Source organism: Mesocricetus auratus, unplaced genomic scaffold (assembly GCF_017639785.1).
Source record: "Mesocricetus auratus isolate SY011 unplaced genomic scaffold, BCM_Maur_2.0 Super-Scaffold_100053, whole genome shotgun sequence".
Classification (NCBI taxonomy): domain Eukaryota; kingdom Metazoa; phylum Chordata; class Mammalia; order Rodentia; family Cricetidae; genus Mesocricetus; species Mesocricetus auratus.
Genome location: NW_024429230.1, coordinates 3,992,505 through 4,008,634, shown reverse-complemented (window position 1 = coordinate 4,008,634; position 16,130 = coordinate 3,992,505). Strand labels below are relative to the sequence as shown.

The following is a 16,130-nucleotide window of genomic DNA, read 5'->3' as shown; positions in this document are numbered from 1 at the left end:
TGATTATCTTCATCTCAGTGGTGTCACTGCGCTTTCTTCATTCCCTCCTTTCCTCTTGACTCTTTCCCTGTCCCTCCCTCTGTGACCTCACTCTGGAGGCTGGGTGTCAGCTGTCTAAGAGTTAGGAGAAGGTTGGACATGAGGAGGCTATAGCCTTCCTGACCCACCAAACAGACCCATTTTTACAAATCATTGATTTTATGGGCATTGTTGCTTTGCTTGCATGTGTGTATGTGCGGTGGTGTTGGATGCTCTGGAAATGGAGTTACAGACCGTTGTAAGCTGACATGTGGGTGCTGGGAATTGAATCTAGATCCTCTGGAAGGGCAGCCAATGCTCTTAGCTGCTGCACCATCTCTCCAGCCTCTGAACAGACAAACTGAACATGCATAAGACCATTCCTCAGGGTCTTCAGTTGTCCCTCTATTATCTTAGTTCCCTTGACAAAATATCCACCAAAATCAACTTGAGGAAAGAAGGCTTATTTTGGCTCACAGTTCCAAGGCACAGCCCGTCAGCCAGGTATGTCACGGCGGCTGCAGGTACGTGAAACAGCTGATCATACTACATATGCAGTGAGAGAGCAGGGAGAGATGTGAATTCCGATGCTCAGCCAGCTTTCTTCTTGTTATAAGAGCTATGTCTCCAGACTGTAGAACGCTACTGCTTACAGAGGGTATGTTTTCCACCTCAGTTAACAAATCTAGATAATTCCTCACAGGTGGGCACAGGGGTTTATCCCCAAGGTCTTTCTAGATCCTTTCAAGTTGATAAATACCCCATCCACATTCACATCCATGGTTTCACAATTCGTCTTTCCTCTCCCTACTTGAGCCAAGGAAATTAATTTGACCTCTGCATGAAGGTCCCTGATTTCCTTTTTGAACACACGGCACTGAGATTTCTTGTGGGGTCCCAGTTCATACTCTTTTTCATATTGACCAAGTCCTGCTTCTGCTTTGGTGAATTGGACAGAGATCAAGTTTGCTACTTGCAACTTAATATAGTCTAACCTCCTGGTGGGCAGAGCATGGCATCACACAAGTGCGTTGTCTGGCACTGAGAGAGTGTTAATTGCTATCTGCAGATTTCTTGTCATCTTAATGTCATTGTCATTATGGTGATCTTCACGTGTACCATATGAGGAAGTATTTGGAGACCTTGACCACTCCATCAGGGTTGCACAGTTCAGTACAGTGGACCCATGGATTTATGTGACTCTGACTACATGGCCTGGCTGTCTCACACCTCTTTCAGCCACTTTTCATTCATGGGTACTCAACAGCAGTCTCTTATGGTTGCATTGGTTTTCAAGTCTGCAGCTCCTATGATATTCAGCTTCTCATTCCTAAAGTCCAAGTGTATTTCAAGGTTCCCAGTAGCTCTCTTGGTACAGTACAATTTTTCAGAAAAGAAAACAATTTTCGTCAAGTTACATGGTATGCTTGAGACAAGGAAGTACCCATAAAATGCAAATCATAAGGAAGGGGAATTTGTGAGAAAGGAGCTTCTGGCAGCTTTGTAAGGCCACTGTGCTGCACAGGGCCCTGACCAGTGCCTCCACTGTTCGCCTTTAGTATGGCAAGAGTAGAGTCTCATTTGTGCTGTTGGTAATAGCAGTCAGAGGCAACACAGGGCATTCGGACAATTGTCTCCATTACTAATCCAGCTGAATCTCTGGCCCTGCTTCAGGTCTGCCTGCTGTGATTAGGCACATGAGCTTGTCTTCTAACTGAGGCTCTCCAGTGGTTTCTTGTTTAGCCAGTGTGGAGTTATTCTATCTGGGTGGTGCTGAGGGTGGGCCATTGATTGCCCTACAGTTTGGCAGTTCTGTGTCTGGATCCTTGCAGGTCAGCTTTGGACTTGCCCAAGGATACAGTGACCCAGGAGTCATGTATATCTACATCTATCTATCTATCTATCTATCTATCTATCTATCTACCTACCTACCTCTCTCTCTCTCTCTCTCTATCTATCTATGTATATCTATATCTGTTAATATATGTTAATCTATTCCAGTCCTCCAAGGTCTCAACAGAAAACTCTAAGCTGTCGCTCCCCCCATTATTAAACAGTCATCCATAATTCTTCAAAGATACATGTATTCGTCACTAAAACTTGAATTGTTAATTGGAAATAGCAAAGGTTTGAGAACTTGTTTAATGATTCATGGGTCTTCCTGGAAGCCCCTCTCCTAGGACACTTCTCCAAGTCCCTTCACATACATATCTGACTATAACCTAATTTAGTGTCCATACTATGTTGTCCTTTAGAATCTGTCAAATATAAGGCAATCAGGTCAGCAGTATTGACAAACAGCCTCTTGCAGAGAACAGCTATCTGATTTTTGGCACATTGTGGCTATCTGAGTATCATGAAACAGAAAGAAAAACCTGGCCTCTAGACTTAGACTAGAGCAGATTTAAAGTTCAGCTTGACTACTCATGAGAATGGGCTGGCACATTGATATGAAACAACCAAGGAGAGAACTTGGCCTGTTGTTGAGCATAGAGGTGACCAAGAACTTTCTGAGGGCCAGCCACCCCCATGCTTCTCATGAACTATGGGTGGCTTAGGGAGCACTCTGAGAAGAGCTGGGAGGACCCCTGCCCTCCCGCATCATGTCCCCAGTGGGGGAAGTGACACTCGGTGGACAGAGCTAAGCCGGGAACAAATGCAGCGAGGGATCCATAGTCTAAGCTACAAGGTCAAGGTGGTTCAGACCCAGACAGGACCCTTGGGGACTGTTTACACAGGTCCTTTGACTCTGAGACATGGGAATGCAAGACACAGAGATGGCAAACTTTTGTTAAAGGTCATTTGGCCTTTCTTACTGTCACCTTTTTTCCACCACAGAGACTTCTGAAGTTCAGTTGTTCACGGAATACACAGGTGTTTTGGAGAAAGAATGCATCTGGTACACTGGGACAGCAATGGCTGAAAATGCCTGAAGGCTGAGAGCTTGGCAGGGACACCTGGGACTCCTGCAGGGTCCCTAGGATCCATAGTGATGGGTTTTTGTGCAGCCATTGGATACATAGGGCACTCTGGGTGTTCAGGAAAAGGACGCTGTCCTCCCTTACCAGCTCTGGCTGGGGCCTGAGGGCTCCTCTGCCCTAGTTCTCTCCTGGAGTGTCCAGGGGCTGCTTCCTCTTAGTCGTCCATTCATAGAACTCTGGCCATGAATACCCCAGCTGGCGGTGCCCACATTATGCTTTAGTTGCTTGAGCTGCTTTCAGTAATCTGCCTAATGCCCTAATATGCAGGATTACTGGTACCTGGGGAAATGCCCACTGTCTGTTCTCCTACCATCCAGCATGTGTGAGAGGCTGTGGTGGGCTCCCCTCCCATCGCTAGCTGTGTGCTGGACATGACAGGAGGACAGTTCTTCTATTTTTGGTCTGGGGACCCCAGGGGGCCAGGACCAGGACGATGGTTTGCATGGAGGCATAGAAGTACCCCCCTTGGGGGGATATTTTGAGTTGTGGTATTTCAGGATTTTCATCCTATTTCAGAATGTCACTGTCACTCTCATGAAATAAAGCTAAAATGGGGGTATGGACATTTCAGACTTGCCCTCTCCCATCCCCAGAACTGTACTCACTTAGATGCGGGTGGCACAGAGCCTAGATGGGGTGAACCACTCCATGACTCTTTGATCAGACTGTCACAGGGCCTGGGCCTGCCTCCTCTGCCTTCCCTGCGTTGTTGTCTGTGGTCCCTCACAGAGACTGTGCTTCCTTGGTCAAAGAACTATGGGTTTAACTCACCGCTTCTTTTTGCCCAGGCGAGGACTCTGTTCAGAGGAACCACTCAGTCTGACACTGCGACACAGACCTCTCAAGGTCAGGTCCAGTTCTGACACCTGTCACTGTTCCTCTGGCAGGACAGAAGGTCCTTGCAGTGTATGTCCAGCTGAGGTCATCCGTGTGCAGGTTCCTGGCTAGGCTTGGCAGACAGACGGGGAGGGGCCCAGAGGAAGGCAGGGGCCTGGCTGGGAGCAGTAAAGTGGGCAGATGGAGCAATAAACTCAGAGTGGAGCCTGAGATCAAAGTGTCCTGGTCCCGCCTTCTAGCAGGGCTCTCGGGAGGGGAGCATCTGCTCTGCCCCTTGGTCGTAGGACCCCGAGTAGAGGCTCCAGCTTAAGGTTCCCCTGGAAGGGAGATGCATCTAGCCCTAGGATGGTCCTCAGGGAGAAGAACGGGTGCTTCCCCTTCCGCTCACAACCTCGCCCAGGGAGCCCAGGGTGTACAGGACCCAGCCGTGGAAAGACCTCACACACTGGATGAAGCCCTGTGGGGAGTGTGTCTGAGCCTCTGTGAGTTTGAGGGGCAGGGATAAAGACAGATCTTTTCCTGCATGGAGAGCCTCAGCTCTCAGCAGGAGGGCTGCCCACCCCGCCAGCACCCTTGATTGTTGCCAGCTCAACATCAGACTGCTCGAAGTAGGATTTATGGTTTTGTAGTGGCTCTTGGAGGACAAAGGATGATGTTCTTCTGACCTTGATTTAACCGACATCCCGAGGTTTAAGGATCTCGAGGAAGGTCCTCGAGGTGCATGCTGCACCAGCAGTGGGCGCAATGCACACTCACAATGATCGCAGACCTTAGCAGTGTCAGTTACCATCATATTAATTCCTTCCTGTCACTCCTCTGTCCCTGGGATGCCAGAACACATCTGTGTCACGCTCCCCACCCCCAACTCTATTTTTGCTGTCAGGCAGTGGGTTACCTTCTGACAGTGTCTTCTTGGGCCAGCTGCTTAGACCTGTATCTGTTAAATGAGGACATTAGCACCTACCTCATAGGACTGTTGTGATCATGCTCATAACGGCAGCCGGTGTCATTATCATTACTGTGCTCTTCACTAATATTATCGAGACCCTGTGCCTGCCAAGAACTGGCTTTTATTTGCTGCAGCTCTCTTCCCTACCCCCTCCTTCCTGTTCTCTTTCCTCCCTCTCTCTCCCTTTCCTCTTCTGTCTCCCCTTCCTCTCACATCTTCTCTTTCCTCCTTTCTCCCTCCTGCCTTTCTCTCTTTCCCCTCTGTCCCTCTCCCTCTTCTTCCTCTGATTTCTCTCTGCTTCCCCTCTATCCTGCTCTCCCTCTCCCTCTCTTCCCTCCCTCGTTCCATTAAAATGGATTTGTACTTCTTGGAGCCTGCAGTGTTTAAGTTGTAAAACTGCTCTGTGGAGCTTTAGGCTTCCAGGTGGTCATGAAAATCCTACCTGGACAGGGATATTTCCAGTACGGTGGTCAGGAAAGAGACCAGGGATCAGAAGAGGGTTTGACCCAACACCCAGGAGAGCAGGGTGTGGATACTGGGGCCAAGGAAACAAGCAATGCCGACAGCCTCTAAATAAGTAGTGTGCGAGGGAAGGTCCTGGCAGCACGGGATCCAGTGCAGCTGCAGCCGCAGCAGTGGCTCTCAGACGCTGGACAGGCAGGAGTGGGGTAGATGAGTGGGTTGGACAGTGTGAGGGCTGACTTGTCTTCAGAGAGGAAAGGGCAGCTTCAGAAGGGTGTTGGCTACAGTGACAAAGTGAAACTAGATATTTTAAATTTAAATTAAAACCAATCTTGTTTTACACGTCAACCCCAGTTCCCTCTCCCTCTCCTCCTCCCCTGCCCTCCCCACCTACCCTCTATCCCATCCCCTTTCTGTTCCCCAGAGAGGGTGAGGCCTTCCATGGGGGATCTTCAAAGTACCAGAGAAGCTAAGAAACAAGGAAGACCCTAAGAGAGACATACATGGTCCCCTGGAGAAAGGGAAAGGAACAGGATCTCCTGAGCAAATTGGGAGCATGGGGGGAGGGAGTTAAGAGAAAGACAAGGGGAGAAGAGGAGGGGAGAGGAGGACTTGAGGGGGCAGGAAGATTGAGTCAGGGGAAGAATAGAGGAGAGCAAGAAAGAGATACCTTAATAGAGGGAGCCATTATAGCACCAGGGAAATGTCCAGAGATCTACAAGGATGACCCCCAACTAAAAATCTAAGCAACTGTGGAGAGGTTGACCTTCCTCTATAATGAAATTGATGACTACCTTATATGCTGTCCCAGAGCCTTCATCCAATAACTGATGGAAACAGAAGCAGAGACCCACAGCTAAACACTGAGCTGAATTCCTGGAATCCAGTTGCAGAGAGGGAGGAATGATGAGCAAAGGGGTCAAGACCAGGCTGATGAAACCCACAGAAACAGCTGACCTGAACAAGGGGGAGCTCTTGGACCCTAGACTGATAGCTGGGAAACCAGCATAGGACCAATCTAGACCCCTGAACATGGGTGTCAGTTAGGAGGCCTGAGCAATCTATGGGGCCTCTGGTAGTGGATCAATATTTATTCCTAGTATAAAATGGAGTTTGGGAGCCCATTCCACAACAATGGATACTCTCTCAGCCTTGACACATGGGGGAGGGCCTAGGCCCTGCTCCAAATGATTTGAGAGACTAGATTTTTTAAAGAACTGTATTCTCCTTCGCCTAAATGACTCTTCAGGCTGAGGATGGGGAACCAGTAACCAAAGCCTGAGGTGTAATTAAACCCATTGCAGCTCCCAGGGTGGTCCTCTTCAGTCACTGGGACGGCTGGGTTCCTACCTCAGTGTACCTGCTGAGGTGTGGTGCCTAAGGTGACCTTGACCCCTGGCTGTGCCAACATGTGTTGTTGTGCATGTCCTGGACTGGTAGGAAGCCTGACCAGGCAAGGGCAGGAGAGGTGTGACAGCTGCTCACACCCTACCGGGAGGCTTTTCTAACACAAACTTCTGATTGGACTTGTCATTGCAACATCCCTGTGGTAAGAAAAGAAAAGGCCCCTACTGTGCATCCTGCAGCAGGGCAGAGTGCTGCTGCACGCTAGCTAGCTTTGTGCTCTGTGAGGCTGCTGGCTTTGGGGTGTGAGCCTCCTCCCCCAGAGCAGCCCCATTTCTCAGAGGTCCTGGAGGATGGGGTGTTTCACTGTCCTCCTCAAACAACAGCGGTGTTTGGGGGCATGCTCTGCGAGAGCCATTGAGCAAGGCAGGTGGGACTCAGCATTCATGGAAAAGCACACAAGGGTTTGGGGACATGAAATGATTTGCCTAAAGTCACTCACAGGAGCAGGTCTTTGACTTCAGCATCTTGTTTCTCAAAGCTCTTTGTCCCGAACCACAGACCTGTGGTCATCAATGTACTGAGCCTGGTTTAGGAAGTCAGATCTGAGGATTGGGAGCTGGGGCAAGGGAGTCCTAGGATTGATTCTAGCTTTTACTCTCATGTTTCAGGCCAGCGTGGTTCTCACTGCCAGGAAAGCTGAACCCTCTGGGAGAGATGTGGTTTCTCCCATAGGTTCCATAGGCTTCAGCCTTGTGTAGCGTTGGGGAACTAGTAGACAGTGACTGTATCTGAAGTCATCCTGTGTGGAAATACAAGAGGTAACAGCCAGTTAGCGGGGCGATTATCTCAGCTGGAGTGTTGCTTGGCCTGGGGGAAGGCATGTGGTTTCCTTCATAACCCTCAGTTTCTCTTCTGTATAGCCAGGGAGAGGGGCAGTACCCTGAGAAGCTGCCAAACCCCTTTTACACAAAATAATAAGTTCCATCCTGATTGTTTATTTGTGTGTTTGTACGAATGCTCGTTTCTCCTTTTCCCTTCTCACTGATCCCCTTCGTCCCCTCAAACTGTCCTTCTACCTTCACGGCACATGTGTGCATGCGCGTGCATGCATGCGTGTGTGTGCGTGTGTGTGTGTGTGTGTGCGCGCACGTGCATGTGTACTCAAATCTAGATTCCATGCATGAGAGAAATGTGGTATTTGTTTTTCTAAGTCTGCCTTATTCTGCTTAACATTCTGAGGTGCCTGCATATGCTCTAATCCCCAACAAATGGTCTGTATGCTAACCACCAGGGACTGGGGTCCAATTAGGCCATGGGCCACAGGTAACTTCAAAGAGATGGCCCCATCTGTATCCATGCCAGTGGGACATTATGGTGGGAACAACACTAAAAGGAATAAGGAGAAAGTAGGAAAGGCAGTTGCTCAGTGTGATGTGTGGTGGGAGGGGACTGAGGCCATTCTGCTCCCCAGTGTCCCCCAGCATCCTACGCCTACCGTGTGGCTCAGTAACTTACTCTAACCTCAGACACTAGTACCAAGGTTAGATGTAAGCCAGCATACAGCTGTGACTGGCCAAGGGGTGCAGTCAGGACCAGGGATAGATAGGGCTCTGGGGGGGGGCTCCAAAAGAAAGCTGAGTACCTTTTATTTGGGAATCCTCCCAGGGAAGACACTGGGGACTTGCGTCTTTGCCTCTTCTGCATGGACCTCTCTCCTCCCCTAAACATCTTTCCCTGTATTTCTAGTGTTTGGTTGTGTCCTCCTGAGGCTGGGGCAGTGTAGTCTGAAGTCTGCAGTGAGTGCCTCCAGTGGGTCAGGGAGAGGCTCACTCAGTGATTTCCTGGCCAGCACCCAGGTCACCCTCTGAGGGAAGTGGCAAGTTTGGGTTAGCTGGACAGGCACTTTGCCATTCAGGAAGTGACTCTCCCCGCCAAGGCAGCTCACCATGGAATATAAAAGGAAGTCCTGGGGCATAGAAACTGCCTCACTCCAACCTCGTCTCTCCTTGGAAAGGAGCTGTTGGTCCAATAGAGTAAGGGTCAGGGTGCATCTAGGAGAACACTTGGTTTGAACTACCTACTGTGGAAATTCCTCTCCATCTGTCCTGGGCAGGGTCCTCAGTCTTGCTGGCCCCTTGCAGCAGTAGAGGCACCTGGTCCCGAGTGTCAACTGCCTAGCCAAGGGGTAATATCATGCAGAAGTCACCTGTGTTTTCCGTTATGGAGGCTCACTTTGGACAGTGGCCTTCCCAGGGCCCAGAGAATGAAACGCCATTGGAAGCAGCTGTAGCAATCGTGGTTTTAATGGAGCACCATGTGAGCCACTGTGCCCTATGAGGTGCTTCTCCCTGCTCTGCACAGAGGAGGCAGATGCTCGACGTTCACATGTCCCAAGGAAGTAGAGTGCACTCAAGTCCTACTGACCTCTCTGCTGTCCCAGGTGACACCTTCTCTCAGATACAGGATCTATCAAATGGCCTATGAAATCCCACTTATCTGCTGCATTTCTTATAGAGCAACTAAAGATGGATGCATGCAAAACATTTACTTCCTAATGATTGAAACCCAGTTCTGGCTTCATAAATGGGGACCATTGCTGTTCTGTCTAACTCAGCACTTCTCACCTCCTGCATGTCCCCAGCAGGGCTATTTAACCCTCCAGGCCCCACCCCTTTCCTCTGGCATGGGGAAGATACAACATTAGTAGAAGGGTGCAGGACTTTGCCTTCCAGGCACAGAAACCCCCAGCTTAACCTGGCAGGCTGGCACAGGGTTTGATGCAGCTCCCTGCTGCTGTGGCCCCTCCCCCAGACCTGCCTCCCACGTGTGGTAATTAAGCTCACCACATCTAGTATAAGCAAATAATAACAAGGGCATTATCTCCTGTTAGTTTGTGTTTTTCCATGCCTATCATAAAGCAATTAAGCTAATGAATGCCTTGTAAAACAATAGGTAAGAGGGTTGGAGAAATAGCATGCCTATGTGCTGTATACCTCTTATGCTGTGAATTATAGATGCATTAAAACCATGGTGGCTGCAGGGGACTCCTGCCTCTGGGCCTTATCCATGCCGAATGTGGCTGTCCTTTGAGACAGTAGGCTCAAGCAGCAGGAAACTGGCCCCCAGGTGGCCAGAGCCCAGTTGGCTGGTGTTGTGTGTAGCTCGGTTGGTAGCCTGCTTGCCTAGCATGCTCAGAGTCCTGGGTCTGATTTCTAGTGCGGTTAAACTGGAAGTGGTAGTAATCTCAACACTTTGGAGGTAGAGGCAGGGGAGCTCAGAAGTTCCAGCTCATTCTTGTGTACAGACCTAGTCTGAGGCACTTGAAGCTACTCGAGGCCCTGTGTCAAAAACAATCAAACAGAAGCAAACACAAGAATGTTGGTTTGAAAGTGTGTCTTCCCCTCAGCCCTCACCATTTTTCAGCCATTTCTGAAAGCAGCAGGTGATGCTGGTTGAAGAAGATTCCAGAAAAGTGCTGGAGTTTAGGTCTGTGATTTTGGCAGGGCAAGACCTGTGGTTCTCTAACTTGACATCAGGAGCGGTCATGGGATAAAACTGTTTCTGGAGTGGGTCTGGCAACCCGAGTAGCTGAATGTACCTTGTGCTTTTAATTTTGGTGCTAGCCCAAGACTGAACCACTGCATTCAGAGTCAATGTTGCATGTGAGGTCGGGCTGGGCATTCTGGGATGCAGTGACTGAGTCTGTGTTCTGTGCCATTGGATGCTGTTTCATTCTGAGAAACAGGCAATATTGCCCCATCTCACAGGGCAGTCCCTGAAGTGGTGGGAGGTTTCTGTTTTGTATATGCACCTTGGTTACCATGGCTGCCAAGGACCACATCCTCCCTGTCATCCTGGAGACTCATCCCTTGAGTCTCAGCATCAGGACCAGAGCTAGCAGGCCAGTGAGACAAGCCTAATAAGTTTGAGAGGCAGATGTCACAGGAATCAGCAGGTGGTTCAAGGCCTCCCCATCCCAGACTCCCACTGGGGTTGTTCCGGCTCCTGCAGCTTAAAACACTGAGGAGTGAAATACCATGGGCATCCAGTCCTACAGCGCAGTTTCTTAATAACACTCTGCTTAAGCCAGGGCCAGCCAGTAGGAGAAGGGCAGGCATCAGGAACATTTCCAAACCCAGTCTCCCTGCTTCCTGGCCTCACCAACCCTCCTTTCTCCTTGCAGGAGGATTCCACCTCTGATGTGGTTCCTCCTCCCCAATCCCTTTTTAGGCCAAAGCACAATGATTCCCAGTGTTTTTCTCTTTGCAAATTAATACCAGGATCATAAGTGATGAGTACTGACGTCTTTTTCCATATCAGTGGGTGTTTTTGAGTATGGGTCTAGTTAAACTTGATTTAGATCAAAGATGAGTCCTCAGTGTATGCATAACCCATGTACTTTTGAACATATTTATAAAGATATTTGTTTACCTAAAATTCAAATTTGACTGAGTACCCTATATTTTATCTGGTATCTCAAACCCGGGCTCTGGAGGTGAACAGATACTCAGAAGTCTTTGTTGTCACTCAAAGTTTTGACTGTTTTTTGTTGTTGTTGGTTTGCCTGTTTGTCTGGACTCTGTGGTCGGGGCTGACTTTGGAATTGTGGGTAACCCTCTTACCTCAGCCTCCTGAGACTATAGGTGTGTGCCACCATGCTTGACTTCATTCATGTTTATCATAACTGCTTTGTGCTTAAGACCGTGTTAGGGATCAGGGCTGACAGCAGGGTTGGGTTAGGGGATGGTAAATGAAGAAAGTAGGTGTGTATAGAATGTACAGAGAGTTCAGGTGTTATGGAAACTATAAATCAAAAGAGTTGGCATAGAAGAAAAGAGTTGGCATTTTCAGAGGGTAGTGACAAAGACTTTATTGGGAAGCTGAGAGTCCATAGGTGCACATTCAAGGAGACAGAGGCAGAAGCAGGCCTTGGGCAGTGAAGGATGGGAGCATCCTAGGCTCAGCACATCGTTTACAGATTCATGTGGGATTTGGGTATCTGAAGCCTTTTTCCTTCAAGCATATTTCAAGTTCTGAAGGGGGAATTTATTGTCTCTTGTAATTCAAAGAGCTGGACTACAGGCACAACTGGGTCCAGGCACTCAGATGATGATATTAGCATCCATCACATCCCCCCCCCCGTCTTCCTTTTCAGCGAATGAATACTTCCCCTCCCGCTTCAGCAAATGTACCATGCCTGAGCCCGATTGCCTTGGCACAGGTCTTGTGACTATCCCTGGCCCGCATGGGTTTTGCCAGGGGACAGAAGGCCTGATCCATCAATCTGTGTTGCTGGATGCGTTGTGGGTCTATCGTGATTCCTGTTTGAATGGCGTACATGGAGGAGAAGCGATGGGAAATTAGTAAAGGAAAGCGGGTTGGCACTATGCAACAAGCCTGTCTCTGGTTACAGAGCAATTAAGAGGGGGCACGGTCTGCACAGTTTCTGGAGATCTTCCTGTCTCCACCTCCCATCACTCTGTAAGTGTTGAAGTCACAGATGTACTCTACTGTACCCAGCTTTTATGTGGCTTCGAGGGATTTAAACTCAGGTCCTCACAGCTGCATGGAAAGTGCTTTACCCTTTAAGCAACCTCCACGGCTTGATTTTTAAAAAACAAAATTAAAACCGGGCGTTGGTGGCACACACCTTTAATCAGAGCACTCGGGAGGTAAAGGCAGGGGGATCTCTGTGAGTTCGAGGCCAGCCTGGTCTACAGAGTGAGCTCCAGGACAGTATCCAAAACAATACAGAGAAACCCTGTCTCAAAAAACAAAACAAAAAATTAAGGAAAATAAAATCCTTAACCATCTCTCTTCCCCCACCTCTATCTTTAAGTCATATCCCCTCATCTGGGAACCCCTTTGGGTCCTGATTCTTTATGGATAGGCATCTTATTCAAATATAGGTGTGTCCTGTGTCTCAACTCTGATTCTTTCTGTTGTCAGGAGGCCCAGAAGATAAATAATGGCTCCAGCCAGGCAGATGGTACTCTCAAGCCAGTGGACGAAAAGGAGGAGGTGGTGGCAGCCGAGGTCGGCTGGATGACGTCCGTGAAGGACTGGGCAGGTGTGATGATATCTGCCCAGACATTGACTGGCAGAGTTCTGGTGAGTCCCTGGCCCCTCGAATATGAGGTGGTCTTGCATCTGGGAAGGGGGCTTGCTTGGGAGAGATGATGATGAGTGGCCAGTGCTCCCCTGAGCTCATGAATCAGGACAGCACTATTACACATTTCCAAGCCTGTAGTTTGGGGCTGTCTACAGAGAGTAAGCCTGCATTGTGCATTCACAGCCTGCTTGGGATGCAGTAAACTGTCTCTGTTGGTAAAACAGATGTATACATGCATGAACAAACACTATACCTGTACTATCTCAGAATAAAGGGTAGGGTATAGCAACACAAACCCGAAATGTGTCCACGGTTTGTTAATCCAGGATCTAGTAACCCCATTCCCTGAGAGAGAAGGGGGGAGGGAGGGAGGGAAGAAAGAAAAGAGGGAGGGAGGGAGGAAAAGAGGGAGGGAGGGAGGAAGAGAGAGGAGACAGTCTTGGCCTATATATGTTCTTGCTGTCCGCTAGTGGCCTGGCAGAACCTGCTTGGATGCAGTGTCCTAATCTGCACTGTGAGCTAAACTAGCTTTTGCTGTGCTCATATGAAGACTATGGATAGCTCCTGTATGTGTTTGTGTGTGTGCATGTGTGTGTGTGCTATAGTGTGTATGTGGTGAGGGTATTATAGTGTTATGTCTGTATTACAGTATGTATGTGTGGTATTTGTGTGATGTGTGTGGTATAGTGTGTATGTATGGTGTGTGTGTGTTATACTGTATATGTGTAGTGTGTGTGTTTTTGTGTATATGTGTGGTGTATATGGTTTGTATGATGTATGTGTTTATAGTGTGTATGTATGGTGTGTGTGATATAGTATATATGTGAATTATAGTGTGTATATGTGGTGTTATAGTGTGTATTGCTGTGTGTATGTACATATGTTATAGTGTATATGTCCGGTATGTGTGTTATAGTATGTATGTTTGGTTTGTGTTTCTATGTGTTGTATATGTGTTTAGTGTGTGTGTTGTATGTATGGCATATTGTGGATGTGTAGTGTGTGTGTGTTTGGTATAGTGTGTATGTGGTGTGTGTGTCTGTATGCATGCTGTACTCTTGCATTCTTGATTGCCTTGTTTCTGGGTCTGTCACCAAGACCCTCCACAGTGAGTGCTTGCTCACCCGATCCTTTCCCAGATGCATCCTGCCTCCCTCAGTTTCAGCAGGGAGCTCAGTTTCACCAGGTGGCCTCATGAGCCCCTGTTTAGGGTAAGAATTGCTTTGTAATGTCTACACCACTTTTCTGGGCCAGAGTTAGCATTATGTTGGAGTTATCAATGTTTCAGTGCAAAGGATGGGGTAGAACTAGGCAGGTGAAGTAAAGGGGAAAATAGCATGTAGGAGATAGATATCAAAATGCCGTGAGACCGGTATATAAAGCATCCAGCAGAAATTGACTGGGAAAGTTGAGACAGCTGAAATTCTCGAGTGGGCTTTTTCTCCATGGCTGTGCTTCTCATTGCTGAGCCTCCAGTTTCTCTTTCCCATTGCAGGGACCTTAGTACCATGAGACCCACAGTAGGGACTTCTACTGTAAGTGGTTCATCTTCTAGCTGTTCTCAGGGACACAATGATTTCACTCTTGGCCTGTTTCATCCTCTCCCTCATCACAGAGCTTATGGGGGGCCTACCACAGAAGAAGGAGCCTTGGAGGACACTTTGAGACAAACACACTTGGGTCTCATATGGGCTAGGGACAGCCCCATTGCAGAGACAGCTTCTTGGTGAGCTCATACGGTACCAGTATAGTGTACGTCTCGCTGGCCATGGCAGACACAGGGCAACAGGGTTTGGTGTGGATGTTACAGTTGCTCCTGTTGGAGGCCATTACAGCCAGCAGATGTGTATGTCATCAGAACCAGCTGAGGGTTCCCAAGCACCAGCTCTGGGCCAAAGAGTTTGTCTGATGAGGTGGAAAATAAGCGCAGTCACTGATTGATGATTGAATTCCTGCTAGCATGCGTCAGGCCCTGGGTTCAATGACAAAAATGGAAAAAGGCTAAATGTGGTGGTGCCTTCTAGGACAAGGGAGGCTGAGGCAGGAGGATCATGAGTTCAAGGAAAGCCCAAGTTACATAGCAAAGTGCTGTTTCAGAAACAAACAAACAAACAAAATCTGACCGAGGGGAGGAAGGGACTTCTTGATGGCCCAGCTAGAAAGAGTGCCGAAGGCAGAAGGAACAGTTGAGCTTTTTCTAGACACCCTTGTTACGAGAAGCTTTTTCCTTGAGAAGAGCCTTCCTGCCAACCTGGTTCCAGAGCCGCTTCAATCCCAATTAAACACACAAGAGGCTATATTCATTATGAAGCTGTTGGCCTTGCTTGTCTCTTACTGGCTAGCTCTGCTTTAAGTAATTACCCCATAATTGTTAATCTAAGTATGTCTCTTACCGGAGAATAGTTCTGGGCTCCTACCCCCATGGCGGTTACATGTTGACTCTCTTGTGTTTCTCCTCCCAGAATCCTCCTGGACTCCTAGCCCCACCTATCTAGATTCCTATTGGCCAGCAGTAATTTATTAACATATACACAGGACTTCCCCAACATCTCCTCTTTTCTGTTTAAACAAAAAGAAAGGTCTTAACTTTAACATAGTCAAATTGTATATGACAGAACAGTTATCAAGTAAGAACACAGTTACAACATTTTGTCTATTAACATTTAGCAAGATCTAAAGAAAATATCAACCATCCCATCCTTGTGAGTCTAAAGTTCTATATGTAGCTTATCTCTTATCATAACTAAGGAAAACTATAATTATAACTATCTGTCTTCAACTCCATCAAAGACCACAGAAGGATAATATATAAACACTAGGATTGACAGAGGTATCTTACTACCTGGACAGTCACCCGAAGTTCCTCTGTAATGTTGGGGCATCCATCTTCAGCCCATAGGCCACAATGTGTCTGGAACACTTCTCAGCAAAGCAGGAAATTTCAAACTGTCCATCTGCATTGGCAGTCTGTCAGTCATTTGTCTTTGTCCTGCAGAACGTCTCCTAGACTCTTCCATGAAGCAGGAACTCTGTAAGACTGAGTTCAGCAGTCACTTTTCTGTGGGTCCTGCATGTCCAGATTATACAACAACAGTTAAACAGTCTAGGCAAGAGCAGTTTCTTGCCCAAATGGCTAATATTGCCACGTTGAAAGCAAACTCCATAACGAGTTTCTTTGATGCCCATTTTCCTCTCAGACATAATTGGTGCTGCCAGGAGCAGACATTTCTCATTGTCAAGAAAAACCCTAAACCATTTAAAATGCCATTTTCTGATGGTCTTTGAGAGGTTTGAAGACTATCTGTCTCAAATACATCTCTATATATCTAGAAAACCTAACTTACCTAACTATAAGATCTGACTCTTATAAGTAACTATCTATAGCCTGTATTCAATTATGCATTACGTTTTAAAAGATCAGTAT

The 16,130-nt window shown here is 47.9% G+C and overlaps 1 protein-coding gene across 32 annotated transcripts in view; it reads left to right on the top strand.

Moving 5' to 3' along the window:
- Kcnma1 (potassium calcium-activated channel subfamily M alpha 1) overlaps positions 1 to 16,130 on the top strand; it is a 688,790-nt gene that overhangs the window by 189,289 nt on the left and 483,371 nt on the right. For all 32 annotated transcript variants that reach the window (XM_005083504.4, XM_005083494.4, XM_013123140.3 and 29 more), the window contains exon 2: positions 12,544 to 12,705. In XM_005083504.4, the coding sequence (XP_005083561.1) occupies positions 12,544 to 12,705 (162 nt within the window). The remainder of the gene's footprint in view (positions 1 to 12,543; positions 12,706 to 16,130) is intronic.